Genomic DNA, 16,425 nt, shown 5'->3' with positions numbered 1-16,425 from the left:
ATACCAAAATTCTCACAAGTGGCTGCAGTCCTAAAAACTGCAGTTCTTTCACTGGGCCAAGTCTTCCAAGGGATGTGATCTTTGTAGATTGCAATCTCCTATTATTTTCTTAATACCTGAGCTTTGTATTTGTCACCTGAACTTCTGAACTAGGCCTCTTCAGAAATGCAGAGCATATCTGTTCTGGGGGCCCTTCCTCGGCGTGTAGGATATCAGGAGAAGTGCAGTCATGTCCCCCTTTTTATGGCACTATCTGCCATATTCCAGTAAGTTTAAAGAACCCAAAGCTTACTGTGAGAAGCAATGGAGAGAAGACAAGTATATAAGGTAATTGGATGAGGGAGTAGGGTGACAGGTGTATAGCGGAGGGGTTAGAATGGCAGGGAGATGGGTGAGAGTTTAGAGTGTCAGGTTAAGTGGGTAGGGGAGTAGAAGGAAGGTAAGTGGGTGAGGGGACAGGGAGCAGATACATGGGTGATGGGGTGGTGGGCAGATACATGTGTGAAGAAGTAGGGTGGGTCGGGGGATATTTTGATGATTGGTAAGTGACAGGGGAGGGGTGCTTGGGTAATTCCAGGGGTGCTGGCGATGCAGAGTTGAAGAGTCAGTAGTATTGTTATCCAGGAGTTAGAACTTGTTTTAATCCTTCCAACTTTTCTTAGGTAACTATTTTCAGTAAGTGAGTCAGAACTACCTGAAGTCTCTAACTCAAACTCAGTTTCGGATGCAGTGGAAATTCCCATCGAAGTGAATCTTCCCAGGCATTTCCTGTATTGTCAGTGCATGGGCACTTCTAAGGAGACCCCAGCACATCTTGGGGGGGTACCTTTCTGGTACGACCATCAGGAGATCATAAGTTCTGTGCCACTGTCTTGTTCCACTCTAACTGTTCATCTAAAATCAACTGTATCACCAGTCTTTATAATATGTTGCTATTATAGATCATGCAGTGGAACAAAACATTACAGGGTATCTATGTACCATAGGGAGAACATGAGAGCAGCAATCCTGTGTAATCTTGAGAGAAAGAAAGTCCAATGTTAGGTCACCCCATACACAAACGCACACTGAAGTTGCAACCAATTTCCGGGTGAAACTCTTCAGGGCCTTGTAACTGAGATAGTGATTGATTTTTTATGATTGTCCAACGGATTATGTGCAGCAACTCAAAGTTGCTTTTGTACTCACCACTGACTCCATATCTTTCAGTGTGATCGATTTTCCCAACATCATCTTGTAAAATGGTCTGATAAAGAAACCTGCAATAGAAGCAAAACAAAAGTGCTGAATATAAACTTAACAGCTCATTAAATCAGCGTATTAGCAGAGACCGCATGGTACAAAATCACTTTTGTGATTTTCCTTGGCAGTGAACGTGGTGTTAATATTCACCCAGCAGACTTTGTGTCTGTGGCAGCAACTTGGAAAGGCAGCTCTTTTACCCCAATCTCCAGGTTACTGTTGGACATGTTGGATCAGTAATGTTTTTACCTGTGGCCTCAATCAAGAAATTTCACATCTAATAACCATAAATTATTACGTTTTTGCTTACAATATTTTATTTACAAAAAATATTGAAATCTTAGCACAGCTTAGCAGATAACTGAAAACCCCACTATTCTTTCAGCTTTCATTAACACACCTGCTTGTCATTACTCTTTAGCTCAATTCTTCCTTCAGAATTTATCATTCTACCAATTGTCCAACACTAAGCCTGATGCACCATACATACAACCTCAATGGATAAAATTGAAGAATTATCATAGAATCCCTACTGTGCAGAAGGAGGCCATTCGGCCCATAAAGCCTGCATCGACAACAATCCCACTCAGCCACTATCCCACGTATTTACCCTGCTAGTCCCCTGACAACTAAGTGACAATTTAGCGTGACCAATCAACCTAACCCACACATCTTTGGAGTGTGGCAAGAAACAGGTGCACTGGGACGAAACCCACGCAGACACGGGGAGAATGTGCAACCTCCACAGACAATTCCCAAGGCCTGAATTGAACCTGGATCCCTGGTGCTGTGAGGCAGCAGTGCTAACCACAGTGCTACTGTGCTGCCCCAAAAAACAAGCCATCTCTTAAAATGTGAAACCTCACAACGTGACATTACAACTGTGCCCAATGGTGATAGGGGAAGGTCAGCAGAATGATCTCCAGTGGGGGACAAACTATCAAGATAGCGATGAATGAACAAAAGACAATTGATTACAGTGAACAGGGTTCTCTAGCAAGTTAGCAAATATAGAATTAAAATCATACGCAACCAAATTTCTTTTTCATACAACAGACAATTAAAAGGAACGTCATCAGCAGTAAACTGCCATTTAACGAAATCTCCCCATTAACAGCCATTTGCTGTTGCTGAGTAGATAGGGAGGTGCTTAAGACTTGGATTTAATATTTGTAAAATCATGCATGGTGACCATCAACAGGCAAGTCAAAATTCCAGAATCGTTACTTCTTTATAAATGCAATTAAATTTATTTTTTCTTATAAGAAGAATCTCTCCTCTATTTATTTATTTGCATTTGTTCTAGGTAAAAAAATATCCACTGACAGTGTTACTAAATCAGTCATTACAGTTTCATAGGGTAGAGGTGGAGAGATTCTTTCCACTTAGAAGGGAAACCAGAACTAGAGGGCACGGCCTCAAAATAAGGGGGGGCCAGTTCAGAACAGAGTTGAGGGGGAACTTCTTCTCTCAGAGGGTAGTGAATCTCTGGAATTCTCTGCCCATTGAAGTGGTGGAGGCTTCCTCGTTGAGTATGTTTAAATCACGGGTAGATAGTTTTCTGATCGATAAGGGAATTAGGGGTTATGGGGAGCAGGCGGGTAAGTGGAACTGATTCACTTCAGATCAACCATGATTTTGTTGAATGGCGGGGCAGGCTCGAAGGACCAGATGGCCTACTCCTGCTCCTATTTCTTATGTTCTTATATTGTTTTTAAAATGCATTTGCTTTTGATGCATACAAAATGCACAAATATCAGAACCAAGATAAACAACTTAGCTTGCTGTTCTGCAGTTAAATCATTTCTCTGCCTGTAATTAGCCAAAAGAAATAGTATGTCTCCCATGCATTCAGTAACTGAAATTCTCTACCACTAAAAGCTGTAGATGCGCAAAGATTTACTAATCGTTTGAATGAACACATTTCTCTTCATCCTATACCAGCTCCTCATTCTGAGACCCTAGGCCCTAGTTCTAGATTCACCAGGAAACTCTTCCAACACTTGGGATAGCAAAAATAGTTCTCAAAACAATCTCTTGTATTAAACAAACAGAACACAATTAGCTTGTCCAACAGATAAAAGGCTTTTAGCTCTGAAAACAAAATGAGGGAGGAAGAGGAATGACTCGCCACAAACAGGAGACCAAAAAGATTCTTCCCCACTATCAAATTCTGCTAGAACTTGAGTGCCGGCCACCTGGCTTTGTGAATCATTGCCCTTTTGTGATTCATACCGAATTTCTTTAAACATCTAAGCTAGTCAAACTGTGTAATGATTCAGCAATTCTGGTTGACATATACTTACTTGCAAGCACTGCCCTATAATCAAAACATCTAACTTACCATCAAGTAACTTTCCATGGTGCACTGCCATTCCAGCCACACGTCCAATGAATTTGAAGTAAGATAGATGATCTTCATTACACAAACCAGAATTTGGATTGATCTGAAGTGTGTAATTATCCCTGTTGGAAGGTATTTTAAAAAGCTGAAGTTTCAAATACTGAATAAAATAGTGAGGAACCTTACAGCAAGGATTATTTGGACAAAGGAAAGATCAAATTCTTGAGACATTCTGTGCTCAAGTGCATCAGTTTCAGGCAGGACCCTCAAGTGATTTGATTTTCAGACCTGCAAGCATCACTTCAATCTTGCTGAAACAAAGAATGACTTATATTTAAATATTTTTAAAATATATATTCACGTATTGAGACAGGGATACATAAGAGCATAAGTGTCCAGATACAAATCAAGAGAAACTCAGACTAAATTAATCAATCAATTAATGGCACCAATAGTAATAGTTAACATTCTTAAGTATTAAGCTAGCAAAAATAGCTGTTAAGAGAAAATCATACATTTCAAGCCTCTCATCATGTCATTTAAAATTCTTAGAAAGCTGGACAGGATGCTGAGAGGCTCTTTCCCTGGCTGAGGCATAAAGGGGTCAATAAGTTTGGACTAAGATGAGGAGGAAATTCTTCACTCAGTGAGTTGTGAATCTTTGGAATTTTCTACCACGGTGCACTGTAGATCCTCAGTCGTTGCATATATTCAGGACTGAGATCAATATATTTTTGTGCACTAAAGGGATTCATAGGATATGGGGATGGGGTGGGAAAGTGGAATTGATGTTACTAAATGGTAAAACAGACTCAAGGGGCAATGCAGATTATTCTGTTTCTGATGTGCTTAAATCGTCAGGTTGCCGCAGTGGTTTATGGTTCAATTGTAGTCACTCCTTACATTCAGTGCATTTGGTAGCCAAACAGCAGACAGAAAGTGTTCAGAGACAACAGATGAATAAACAATTGGACGGTATGGGATTTTCAGGTGGTGTTGCTTGAGGCAAAATTATTGGCAAAGATATTGCAAGATCTCAATACCCTAATTCATATGGATGCTCGAAAGCTTCAACATACACCTGAGAAGCTAAACCATGCCTTGGTTTAGTTTGAAACAAACGACTTCTCTGACAATGTAACTGTCTCTTAGGACCATGCGGGCTTTCATTCTTGACTGTGAGATTATCATAATCATGTTTGAATTTTGAACCTTCTGACTGAAAAATGACTATTATAAATGGAATCAAATTAACAGTGAAAGTCATGAGGTCCCCCTCCCACCCCCCTAAAACTGCATAGGTGCAATTGTGACACTTAATTGAATTTTGTCACTGTTCAATCATTTATTCTTTCTGTTCAGAATTTCATAAAACAAAGGAACTTCAGACATCCACATAGGAATGATTCAAGCAAGTTTGGTCATTTCACTGAATTATATAAATAATCCATTGAGTTTAAGAATTCAAGAGGTAATCTATTTTGACGTGTTTAAAGAAATTGAGAGAATAGATAGAGAGAAATTGTTTCCTCTGCTGTGGGAGCCCAAAACAAAACATCAAATTTAGAGATAGGACGCTCAGGGAGTGAGCCAGCAAGCATTCCTTCATACAAAAATTGTATAAATCTATAATCTTCACCCCAAGAATTTGTTGAGGCTAGGACAGTTTTGAAGGTTTCAAAACTGAGATTGATTCTTTTTTAGGCAAGGGCAGTAAGAGATACAGTACCAAGATGCACTGATGGAACTAAGATACAGATTATCTGCAATTTAAACAAATGATAGAATAGTCAAGGGGCACTGAATAGCTGTTTCTATCTGTCGACGTGAATTCGAAGCTGTTAATTAAAGAGATATTGTTACAATATGTATATGTAATAGTGTAAATTAATGTAGATATTGCATACTTACGTGGCTGAATATTCAAAAAGTCCATAGTAAGGATTGAACATTTCTTTCGACAAAAGGAAGAACCATTCTCTTGCTACACCTCCATAATCAAGTCCTTTCTCTGACTCAAATTCTATCCAAAGTCTGGCCTTTAGCACATCTGGTCGTTTTAAGGACATAATCCGTCTGTAAGACTCCTCTAGAATGTTGCCTCTGTGTAGTTTCATTTCAAATCTATTGGGTATGTCAGCCTGGAACAAAAAATAGAACCGTAAGTAATGGTTGCAACTCAGTCCTCCAAAACCCACACTTCATATTCAGGACGAGAAAAAAAATCCAAATATTTATAAAATCTAAAATTAAAGAATCCACACATCTTTGCTGCAAAAGTTAGTTATAGAAACAGCAACAAATATGACATATGAAAAAGAACACAACGTAACCGAAAATGTTTAATTCCAATTTTATTATTCTGCACATTGTGAATTCAACTTGGATCTCGAAGGCCATTCGCAGCACCCAAAAAAGGACGAGACATCTGAATATGGCACTGAAATTTTAAAATAAAGCAAAAACAATGGGGAACATAGTACAAACTACTCAGTGTATTTTTTTTTAAATCAGACAGCTACCATAAAATCTAAACAAAAACGTGGGTCAGCATCTGTGGTGCTCTGTAAAAGTTTGATTATGGGAGCTTTAACATTTAAGGCACACATTTGGTGTCAATCACACTTGTTATATGTTTTAAACGACAGATTTATTTGAAGAAAATCTGCGCAACTCTGCAATCAAATTACATAACCACACAATCAACTTCAACAACAATGGAGAATGTAGCACAATTCAACGCAAGGGTAATTAGCTTTTCCACGAGACGTTTCCTGTTGCTAGTTCATATTACACATGCATTTTCATTATGTCTGATAATCAAAATTATGCTTTGCAATATAGTACCTCTCAAGCTATTCATAAGGCAGCATACTGAATACTTACAGGCTTCTTCAATTTCTTCCTGAAGTAATCATACTTCTGCTTGAATTCTCTGGAATATGGCACAGCCTGCAAGAAAGCACAGGTCCGTTTAAAAAAAACTAAAACAACACTGGTATTTCTTTATTTTAATTATTGGAAAGTTGCATCATCTGACATCACACCGATATTCCCCAATGTTGGAAAATGCGATGCTGTATTGTCAGGGTGATGACGGTATGCATTTACCTTGACTTTCCTCTCATATTTGTAAAATAAATCTATACACATTATACTGGCAGCAAGGTGGCACTGCTGCCTGGACCCAGGTTCAATTCCGGAATTGGGTGATTGTCTGTGTGGAGTTTGCACATTCTCCCCGTGACTGCATGGGTTTCCTCCGGGTGCTCCGGCTTGCTTCCACAATCCAAAGACCTCAGATGTCCTATCCCATTTTAGATTTTATAAATATTTGGATTTTTTTTCTCGTCCTGAATATGAAGTGTGGGTTTTGGAGGACTGAGTTGCAACCATTACTTACGGTTCTATTTTTTGTTCCAGGCTGACATACCCAATAGATTTGAAATGAAACTACACAGAGGCAACATTCTAGAGGAGTCTTACAGACGGATTATGTCCTTAAAACGACCAGATGTGCTAAAGGCCAGACTTTGGATAGAATTTGAGTCAGAGAAAGGACTTGATTATGGAGGTGTAGCAAGAGAATGGTTCTTCCTTTTGTCAAAAGAAATGTTCAATCCTTACGATGGACTTTTTGAATATTCAGGATTGGTCATGGTAAATATGTCGGGTTACAGAGATAGGGCAGGGGAGATACTCTGTCAGACAGTCGGTGCAGACTCGATAGGCCGAATGGCCTTCATCAGCACTGTTGGGATTCTACAACCAAAATAACATGCTTACTGAATGTTTTGTATGTTCACGGAGTACTGTCAGTCTACTGGCCTAGATGTTCTGATCTCTGGATGGTTGGAGATGGGACATACCCCTCAAGATATACTCCCGCTCTCCTCAGATGTCCCAACACACTGACTCTGTGGGAATTGCCCAGGAAGTTTTGAAATCCACTGGGCAACTCAATGGCTCCTTGGGCCACTCTGAGAAATCTCCAACTGTGAGTTCACGTCAGAGACTTCGGAGGGTTCTGATGTACTTACCAGAATAGTTACTCAGGAAAAATTCCATGAGCAGAACATTAGAGGGATGGGGCATTAAGATAGCAGGCAGGGAGGAAAAAAGGACGGGGTTCTATTTTAGCCCCCCCCTCCACCTGATCTGCGAAGGGCAGCCTCTAGGAATGAACTTATGAAGGAACACCCCCTTCCTTTGAAAAATTAAAAAAAGGGCTTCCTCACTCTCACCTGACAGCACCATTTTATGGTGTGAGCCATGCTTATCACGGTCAATTCATTTAGTAACAACTAACCCTCCTGACTTCCCACTGACTCCCTCCAACATACTGCCAACTGACCTCTCTCCCTTGACCCTCCAACTCCACCCACCACCCCCCACTGACTTGACCTCGCCACCACTCAAACACCCCACCCACTTACACTTATTCGCTAACACACTGAAAAGCTACTGATACGTTCAAAAGCTTTTCAGTGCATTAGTGAATGAAGGTTAAATGAAAACTGGCAACTAGTGCCATAAAAAGTAGATGCAGCTAGGTTTTCTCCTGACAATCTTGCATTACAAGAAAGGATTCAGAAGTTACGCTCTGCATTTTTGAACAGACCCGGTTCAAAGGTCTAGGCCAAGAATGCAGAGCTCCATCTCAGTGTGTAAAAACAAATAGGAGTGGAGTGGCTCTGTATGTCTATGCCTCGCAATTTCTTATCCAATTAACTCCATAGTAATGGTGGATGCTTGTATGCCTCAATATTATTCACAATGCAAAATCAGGACTGTATAATTAGATAGTTGTTTATCTCTATATCGTAGAATAACTTTAATATTTGCATTACATCTTCCATCAAACTAATTGCTCCTGGAAAACTCTTATTTAGTTGCTAGAACTTTTCTTCATAACTTTGCAACCTCAAAGGCCTGGAACTATTTTCCAACTTTATAATGAATCTATATCCTTCAAGGCAGGCGACCAAACTGCCATGACATGACATGACATGAGTTCAAGTCCCACTGCAGGGCTTGTTGTCCACAGAAGAAACCAGTCACTGGTGAAGGCAGGCAGACATGAATTGGTGCTGGTCCCCTGTCTGGGTAAACGGGGAGGTAAACGGCAAGGAGAACATGCCTTATGAGGATAGGTTGAGGGAGCTTGGTCTCTTCTCCCTGGAGAGACGAAGGATGAGAGGTGACCTGATAGAGGTTTACAAGATGTTGAGAGGTCTGGATAGGGTAGACTCTCAGAGGCTATTTCCAAGGGCTGAAATGGTTGCTACGAGAGGACACAGGTTTAAGGTGCTGGGGGGTAGGTACAGAGGAGATGTCAGGGGTAAGTTTTTCACTCAGAGGGTGGTGGGTGAGTGGAATCGGCTGACGTCGGTGGTGGTGGAGGCAAACTCGTTGGGGTCTTTTAAGAGACTTCTGGATGAGTACATGGGATTTAATGGGATTGAGGGCTATAGATAGGCCTAGAGGTGGGGATGTGATCGGCGCAACTTGTGGGCCGAAGGGCCTGTTTGTGCTGTGGCTTTCTATGTTCTAACATCCCCCTGTAAAACCACCCGTCAAATCCAAAAAATGATGGCTGATAGGAAAGGTGATGATTCAGCAATGTGGCAACCCCATGTAACATGGGGAAAAGCTGAAGGTGGAAAAGAAAGGGAATGTTCTGTAACAATCTAAAATAATTTGTTCTTACTGGAAATGCAAGAGCATCCAGTTGCATATTTGTAGCCAATGCTCTGAAATTGAGAATTAATTCAGTCCCTGGTTTAAAAAAAATACAAACATAAAATGTTTTGTTTGTGAGATTTTCTTTGTCTTATATGAAAACAAATCAATCTTATCCTATTTATTAGCTGTCTATATAGATTTAGGTCATCAGCAAATGTATTACAGTTACTCAGGAAAGACAGGATTCCAATGGGGCATTATTTGGTTACTTGTTCCACATGCAGTGAATTTTCCATTAACACCACTCTCTATCCCTGTTGATAGGTCAATTCTCAAAACACCTTTAAAGATGATTGTTTTAAGCTGCACCAGTTGCTCTCAGCCCTGCCAATCTTTCACTGGCTGATCATTTGAACAAAATGAATTGAAAAATCCTCACCCTCTCCACAAATCCAATGGAAGTTTCATTATAGAATTCCTACAAAGCAGAGGGAGGCCATTCGGTCCATTGAGCTTCCAACAAGCACAATCCCATTCAGGCCTTACCCCCGTAACCCCACTGCTGGCTCCCCTGACACTAAGGGGCAATACATCATGACCAATCATCCTAACCCACACATCTTTCGACGGCAGGAGGAAACCAGAGCGCCCAGAGGAAATCCACACAGCCACGAGGAGAACGTGCAAACTCCACACAGACACTCACCAAGGCCTGGCACTGTGAGGCAGCAGTGCTAACCACTATGCCACCATGGTCCCCCAGCCTCATATGCTAACCTGCATCCTTCTGTTCTCCCATATTTGGCTTGCTTTGCATTTAATGTCCCTTGATAATGCCACTGGAAGCACAACTGGGCCCTATAGTCAACCTGAAGCCCTAATCTTCCTACTTCTCTCCCTACCTTTAACAATTCAGCAAAACCAACCTTTGACTTTGCTCTATTCATTTTCCCTAATTATTATTTTGCTATGCCCTGGCATTCATTTTTGTTTCTCATCAAACATCTGGGGATACATACAACATTAAAAGAGCTATTTTATGCAAGTTACTTTTGAAGAATGAACATATTGATACACATTTGGAAAATGATTTCAAACCATACAAAGGACATTGTCCTATTCAGCAGTTCTTTTGGATATTCCTGTCAGCTATTATTGTTCTGTGACAATTCTATTGTATAGATTATTGCAAAAGCGAACTGCACACAAAATTTGAACTGGCATTTAATTTACAGGCATCTGTTGAGGAAGGCAAGAAGAAGCGAAGAAAAATGTGCTTCCTCTACCATTCAAGTATGTATCAACTGTGATTCGTGTGATCCTGAACTATTTGTGCATCTCCCTGATTACATATAGAATAATTTTTCAGCTGAAAATATGAGTGGGCTAGGATGAGGATAATGAGTAGGAGGGAGATGAGAATGGAAATTTAAAAGCTGCCGATATAGGAAAATGAAAACATGAAATTTAGCAATTTATTACTTACAGGACCGGTAATGGCTGGATTCTGTAGTCTTGGATCCTCCCATTGTGTGATTTTGGTATCTATAAGATGACAGCAGAATATTTTTCACTATATGATTCTAAGTCTTATGAAAGCAAGCATAGTTGAAGTAACACATTGAAATACCCTAATTAAATTTGCTCTTGCTGTTCACTTTTACACTGATGTAAAATACATTTGGAAATTCTAAAGTCATCCTACATAAAATCAGCATGAAGTCAAGAAAAAGGTCCATCACTTTTCAAGGGCAACTTGTGATTGGAAAAAAATGCCAGCCTTGCTGGCACCAACTATATCCTGAAGACAAATTGCTAACAATCTGGAAGAAGAGTATTGAAATAGAGAATGCTAATCAATTTTGTGGCAATACAAATATCAAGCCAGTACAGCTGCAACAGTGGCATCTACCCGGTAATGTGGAAAATTGCCTAGGTACGCTCTATACGCGAAATGCAGGACAAATTCTACCTAGCCAATTACCGCTCCATCAGTCTACTCTTGATCATCAGAAGGGGTCATACACAGTACCATCAAGTGGCACTTTCTTAGCAATAAACAGTCAGTTTGGGTTTCACTAGGGTCACTCAGCTCCTGACCTCATTACAACCTTGGTTCTAACATGAACAAAAGAGCTGAACTCCAGAGGTGAGGTTAAGAGCGACTGCCCTTGCCACTAAGGCAACATTTGACAGAATGTGGCATCCAGGAGCTTTAGCAAATTGGAGTCAATGGCACACGCTTCAATAGTTGGAGTCATGCCTGGCACAAAGGAAGATTGTTGTGGTTGTTGCAGGTCAATCATCTCAGCACCAAGATATCATTGTAGGAGTTCCACGGGATAATGTCCTTGGCCCAATCATCTTCATCAATGACCTTCCCTCCATTTTTAGAAGTGGGGATGTTCGCCGATGATTGTACAATGTTCAGCAACATTTGCGATTCCTCAGATACTGAAGCAATCCACGCTCAAATGCTGCAAGACCTGGACAATATCCAGGCTTGGGCTGACAAGTGGCAAGTAACATTCATGTCACACAAGTGTCAGGCAATGACCATCTCCAGTAAGAGAGAATCTAATTGTTGCCTTTTGACATTCAAAGGCATTACCATCGCTGAATCGCCCACTATCAACATCCTGGGGTTCGCATTGACCAGAAACTAAATACTGTGGCTACAAGAGCAAGTCAGAGCCTATACATTCTGTGGTAAGTAACTCACCTTCTGACCCCAAAGCCTGTCCACCATCCACACGGTACAAGTCAGGAGTGTGATGGAATACTCTCCACTTGTCTTGGTGAGTGCAGCTCCAATACCACTCAAGAAGCTTGACAACATCCAGTACAAAGCAGCTCACTTTATTGGCACCCTATCCACAAACATTCACTTCCCCCACCACTGATGCACAGTGACAGTGTGCACCATCTACAAGATGCGCTACAGCAACTCACCAAGGCTGCTTTGACAGTACCTTCCAAAATCATGACCACTAACATCTAGAAGGACAATGGCAACAGACAAATGGGAACAACACCACTTGCAAGTTCCCCTCCAAGCCATTCATCATCCTGACTTGGAAATATATTGCCTTTCCTACGATGTCGCTGGGTCAAAATCCTGGGAGTCCTTCCCTAACTGTAGGTGCACCTACACCACATGGACTGCAGTGGTTCAAGAAAACAGCTCACCATCTTTTCAATGGCAATTAGGAATGGGAAATAATTGCTGGCAGAGTCAGCGATGCCCACATCCCCATCAATAAATTAGATAGGGTGAAAAGTGTCAGCTGCTAGCCTGGAGGGAGGGAAAACAGGAATGCCTTTGTGAATTGTGAATGCGTTGGTGGAAGGGCAGAAGAAGTTTTTGAGTTTTAAATAATTTGTGCATGAAGAGGCAAAGAACAAGAGTTCCAGTGTGAACTGAGGGGATTAGCTGAATCTTGGGTGCAGGTAAACAGGGTCTTGGTGTTCAGGTCTGATCTGAAGGAAGGCACCTCCAACTGCACTCTCGCAGCTGCACACTTATAAGCCTCTGTTAGGGCTTTAGATGTAAGAGGGATCCCAATGATCCAAAGTTAACAATTAAGAGTACAAAGAATATAAACATGAACTGGTACTGAGAACAACCGTTTCATATAACCCCTCTACCATAATGAAACATCTGAAAGGTACCTCACAAAAATGTTGTTCGATAAAATACGAGCCGAACCACACAAGAAAATATTAGGACTTGTGACCAAACATTTGGTCAAAGAGGTGCACTTTAAGAAGATTCATAAAAGGAGGAAAGCGAGCTGCAGTGTTTCAGAGAGTAAATTCCAGAGTCGAAGGCCTGGACAGCTGAAAGCACAGCCATGGATGGTAGAGCAAAGGAAATTGGGATACACAAGAAGCCAGAAACAGAGGACTGGAGATTTTCAAAGGATTGTCTGAGAATACAGAAATAGGGAAGGGAAAGACACGGAGGAAGTTAAACAAATGTATCAGAATGCTAAATGTTGAGGCTAGGGAAGAAGATTGCCTCAATGTCACATTGATGACGATATAAATAAATTTAAAACAAATTGTTTCAGATTTGTAAAGAGATAACTATATTCAGCAATTCTTTGAGCTGTTAGCTTTTTTGACACTGCTGGGCAGCAGTAGCAGGAGCCAAAGAGTAATTTCCAACACAAGAGTAGGTCATACTGACCAACAAGTCTATTCCACTCTCCAGGGAGCAATTCTCTCACTCCACCCCTGTAGCCCTGTGAGTATTTCCATCAAAAGCCCATTCAATTTCTTTTCAAATCTTGTGTTGCCTCTGTTTCCACGACGAGTTCCAGGTCATTGCTATTCATTGCACAAAAAATAGTTCTTTCGCATATTGCCCCGAATCTCTTTCCAAAACATTATATCTGTGTCCCCTCAGTTCTTGCACAATCAGCTAACGGGAACAATGTTTTCTTGTCTAACTTATCCAAGCCTATCAGAATCTTCTACACAACTATCAAATCTTCTTTGCTCCAAGGAGAACAACTCCAGTTTCTCCAACTTAACCCTGCAACTAATAGCCCATTCCTGGTACTATTCACATGAATTTCCTCTACACTCTCTGAAAGACCTCACATCCATTCACAAGTGCGGTGACCAGAACTGGATGTTGTGCCTAACCAGAGCTTCATAAAAGTTCAGCATAACATCCCTTCTCTCATACACAAGGCCTTTATTTATGAAGCCCAAGATCCCATATGCTTTGCTAACAACTCTTTCATATGCCCTGCCACCTTCAAAGATCTACACATCTGCACCCCAAGATCTCTCTGTCCCTACACACTCTTTAGACCTGCAGCATTATATTTTTTATGTTCTTATGTTTACATTGCTTCTTCCTATCCCTTCAGCCATCATGCAGGACTTTGAACTGAAAGCATTATCAGATCATCACATGCTGTTGTCTGTGTGTTGGGCAGGTGTGATTTGCTTTTCAGGCTTCAGGTGCAACGCAGTACAACACTAAAGTATAACATTTGGCATTTGCTCCAGAGATCACCATCAAAATTTCAAAGATTAAGATCACTAATTTTCAAAACATGTCATTTTACTCACTGTGATCTATGAAGAATGACCTTCCATCTAAATGGATCCTCTCCTCCCAGCCAGGCTGTTTAAAATGAAGGAAAACAAACTCAATATTTTTCAAACTAATGGAATACTGGAACAAAGCTTTGCTGTGAAATATGTGTTATGAGAAAGTAATTTGGGTTTAATGGTCCTCCGAAATTTCTAAGTACTTATGGAGGCTCGCACTCTCACTCAGTTCCACAAATCGAAAAAGGGATTAAGGTATGGAGGCAAAGCCTTTATAGAAGATAAAAAAATTTCAATGAAGCTTTGCTGAAAGAATGTGGGAGAAGAGTAAATAAAACACGTTAAAATAAACTAAAAACTGGCAGAGGAACATTAAGCGGTGCAACAAATAATGAGAGAAAAACAGACTTGAATTGGGCTGGTTTTAAAATTATTTACTGTCATATTATTTACGGTCACATTGTTGCAACAATTTAGAACTGGTTGGTATGACAGCATCCTTACTGCTGGCATCCAGATTGAACAATAGAGCTGCACTCACAGGTTGCTGAAAAATGATTATGTTTTAACACTAGGAGGGCTATTTCTCTAAATGGTCGTGTTTAAGTTTGGTTTCAGACTGGGCACAGTTGCATTGATGTGAAGGAAAATCATTTTGCACTGACACACACTGTGCCACTTAATTGCCTAGATGCCTGCATTTTTTGATTTTCATGATGGAATAGTGCCAATAAAGTGTGACTTTGTTGCAGGACTTTGAATTGAAGCCAGCATCAGAATGTCACAAGTTGCTATCTATGCATTTGTAAAAATGAATAATTTGCTGCACATACAGGAAGAGGTCCGAGGTCATTTGGATCCAAAGATGCTTTTCCTCTTAAGTGAACTGGATATTTCAGGCGTGGATCCTCCTGTAAAAGACAACTCTTTCAAAATTACTGTGGCAGCGGTGATCTTCAACAAAAAAGATTGGGAAGTAATTATTCAATCTGGAATAAAATAATTTCTCATTAATAATATTCATTAAATAATTTGACTGTCATATAAATTCATCAGGTTCACTAATGACCTTCAGAGGTGTAGACCTGCTATCCTTAAACACGCTGGCCTACGGCCGTTAACTGCCCTCTGAGATGGCCCAGCAAGCCACTCAATTGTATCAAACTGCTACAGCAAAGAAGCATTTTGAGTGTACGCACACCACTACCATCTCAAGGACAATTGGAGGTGGTCAATGAATGCTGGTCTTTCCAATGATGTCCATATCCTAAGAATGATTTTGTAAAAAAAATCTTTTGAGCTTTGTTTTAGTCTAGTTGCCTTTTTCTGCAATGCTTCAAAAGCATGCATCAGTTATACACAATATCAGCTTGATCCTCTTCTTCAACTCAATTGGACATATGAGTGAATAAAACTTAAAATTTGTCAAACACAATTTCCCTTTAAAAAATCCATGCTGGCCATTTTTGATTAACGCTTTCATTTCTGAATGATTACCAATTTTATCCCTATTCATGGATTCTAAAAGTTTACCCAGACCTGATGGTGAACTAAATTGTCTATAATTGGACAATTTTCCCTGTTCTCCTTCCTTTAAGAGGAATGTTACACTGGCCACTTCCCAATCCCATAACAGAATATGCATTGGTAAGGAGGAGTGAAAAATTGCAACTAAGTCGCTCTGCTATTTATTTCCTTAACTTAGCTGGAAGGCATGCCATCAAGACCCTAAGTTCTGCTAATCTTTTACAATAGCAATTCCTTCTCTAGTCATCTTTAACAACTGTCACATGCTCACTCTCCTCATACACTTATATTCTCATCTCCACTAATCTCCCTCTCATAAATATACACCACTTCCCTCTCATCATATCATATACTTCTACTTGGGTCTTTCGCAAACTTTTACATGCATTCGCCATTTAGGCAGGACAAAATACCTTGTGCACCATGCGCATGTCCAACGCCACCCATTTTCATATTGCACAACAAGAAAACTCATCAAAATTAGTAGCAACTCTAAATATACTTCTGCTTTTTCCTACAAAATGTAATCAAATTGTTTGTTTTAAAATAAATATCAT

General features: G+C 40.3%; 1 protein-coding gene and 1 long non-coding RNA gene across 21 annotated transcripts in view; one reads left to right on the top strand and one right to left on the bottom strand.

Moving 5' to 3' along the window:
• nedd4l (NEDD4 like E3 ubiquitin protein ligase) overlaps positions 1–16,425 on the bottom strand; it is a 446,698-nt gene that overhangs the window by 31,324 nt on the left and 398,949 nt on the right. For all 18 annotated transcript variants that reach the window (XM_078220225.1, XM_078220244.1, XM_078220283.1 and 15 more), the window contains 7 exons: positions 15,175–15,252; positions 14,360–14,414; positions 10,758–10,816; positions 6,473–6,538; positions 5,498–5,727; positions 3,587–3,708; positions 1,189–1,259 (listed from right to left, as the gene is read on the bottom strand). In XM_078220225.1, coding sequence (XP_078076351.1) covers positions 1,189–1,259; positions 3,587–3,708; positions 5,498–5,727; positions 6,473–6,538; positions 10,758–10,816; positions 14,360–14,414; positions 15,175–15,252 — 681 coding nt within the window. The remainder of the gene's footprint in view (positions 1–1,188; positions 1,260–3,586; positions 3,709–5,497; positions 5,728–6,472; positions 6,539–10,757; positions 10,817–14,359; positions 14,415–15,174; positions 15,253–16,425) is intronic.
• Positions 1–16,425, top strand: part of LOC144498721 (uncharacterized) — a 59,214-nt gene that overhangs the window by 15,888 nt on the left and 26,901 nt on the right. For 2 of the 3 annotated variants that reach the window (XR_013498746.1, XR_013498747.1), the window contains exons 2-4: positions 6,235–6,333; positions 10,507–10,564; positions 11,876–11,980. This is a non-coding gene — a long non-coding RNA (uncharacterized LOC144498721). Of the gene's footprint in view, positions 1–6,234; positions 6,334–10,506; positions 10,565–11,875; positions 11,981–15,176; positions 15,255–16,425 lie in introns of all 3 variants that reach the window. The other variant, XR_013498745.1, reaches the window with a different exon arrangement.

This window comes from Mustelus asterias, chromosome 1 (genome assembly GCF_964213995.1).
Source record: "Mustelus asterias chromosome 1, sMusAst1.hap1.1, whole genome shotgun sequence".
Classification (NCBI taxonomy): domain Eukaryota; kingdom Metazoa; phylum Chordata; class Chondrichthyes; order Carcharhiniformes; family Triakidae; genus Mustelus; species Mustelus asterias.
The sequence above is the reverse complement of the archived record's forward strand: the minus strand, read 5'-3'. Positions and strand labels throughout refer to the sequence as shown.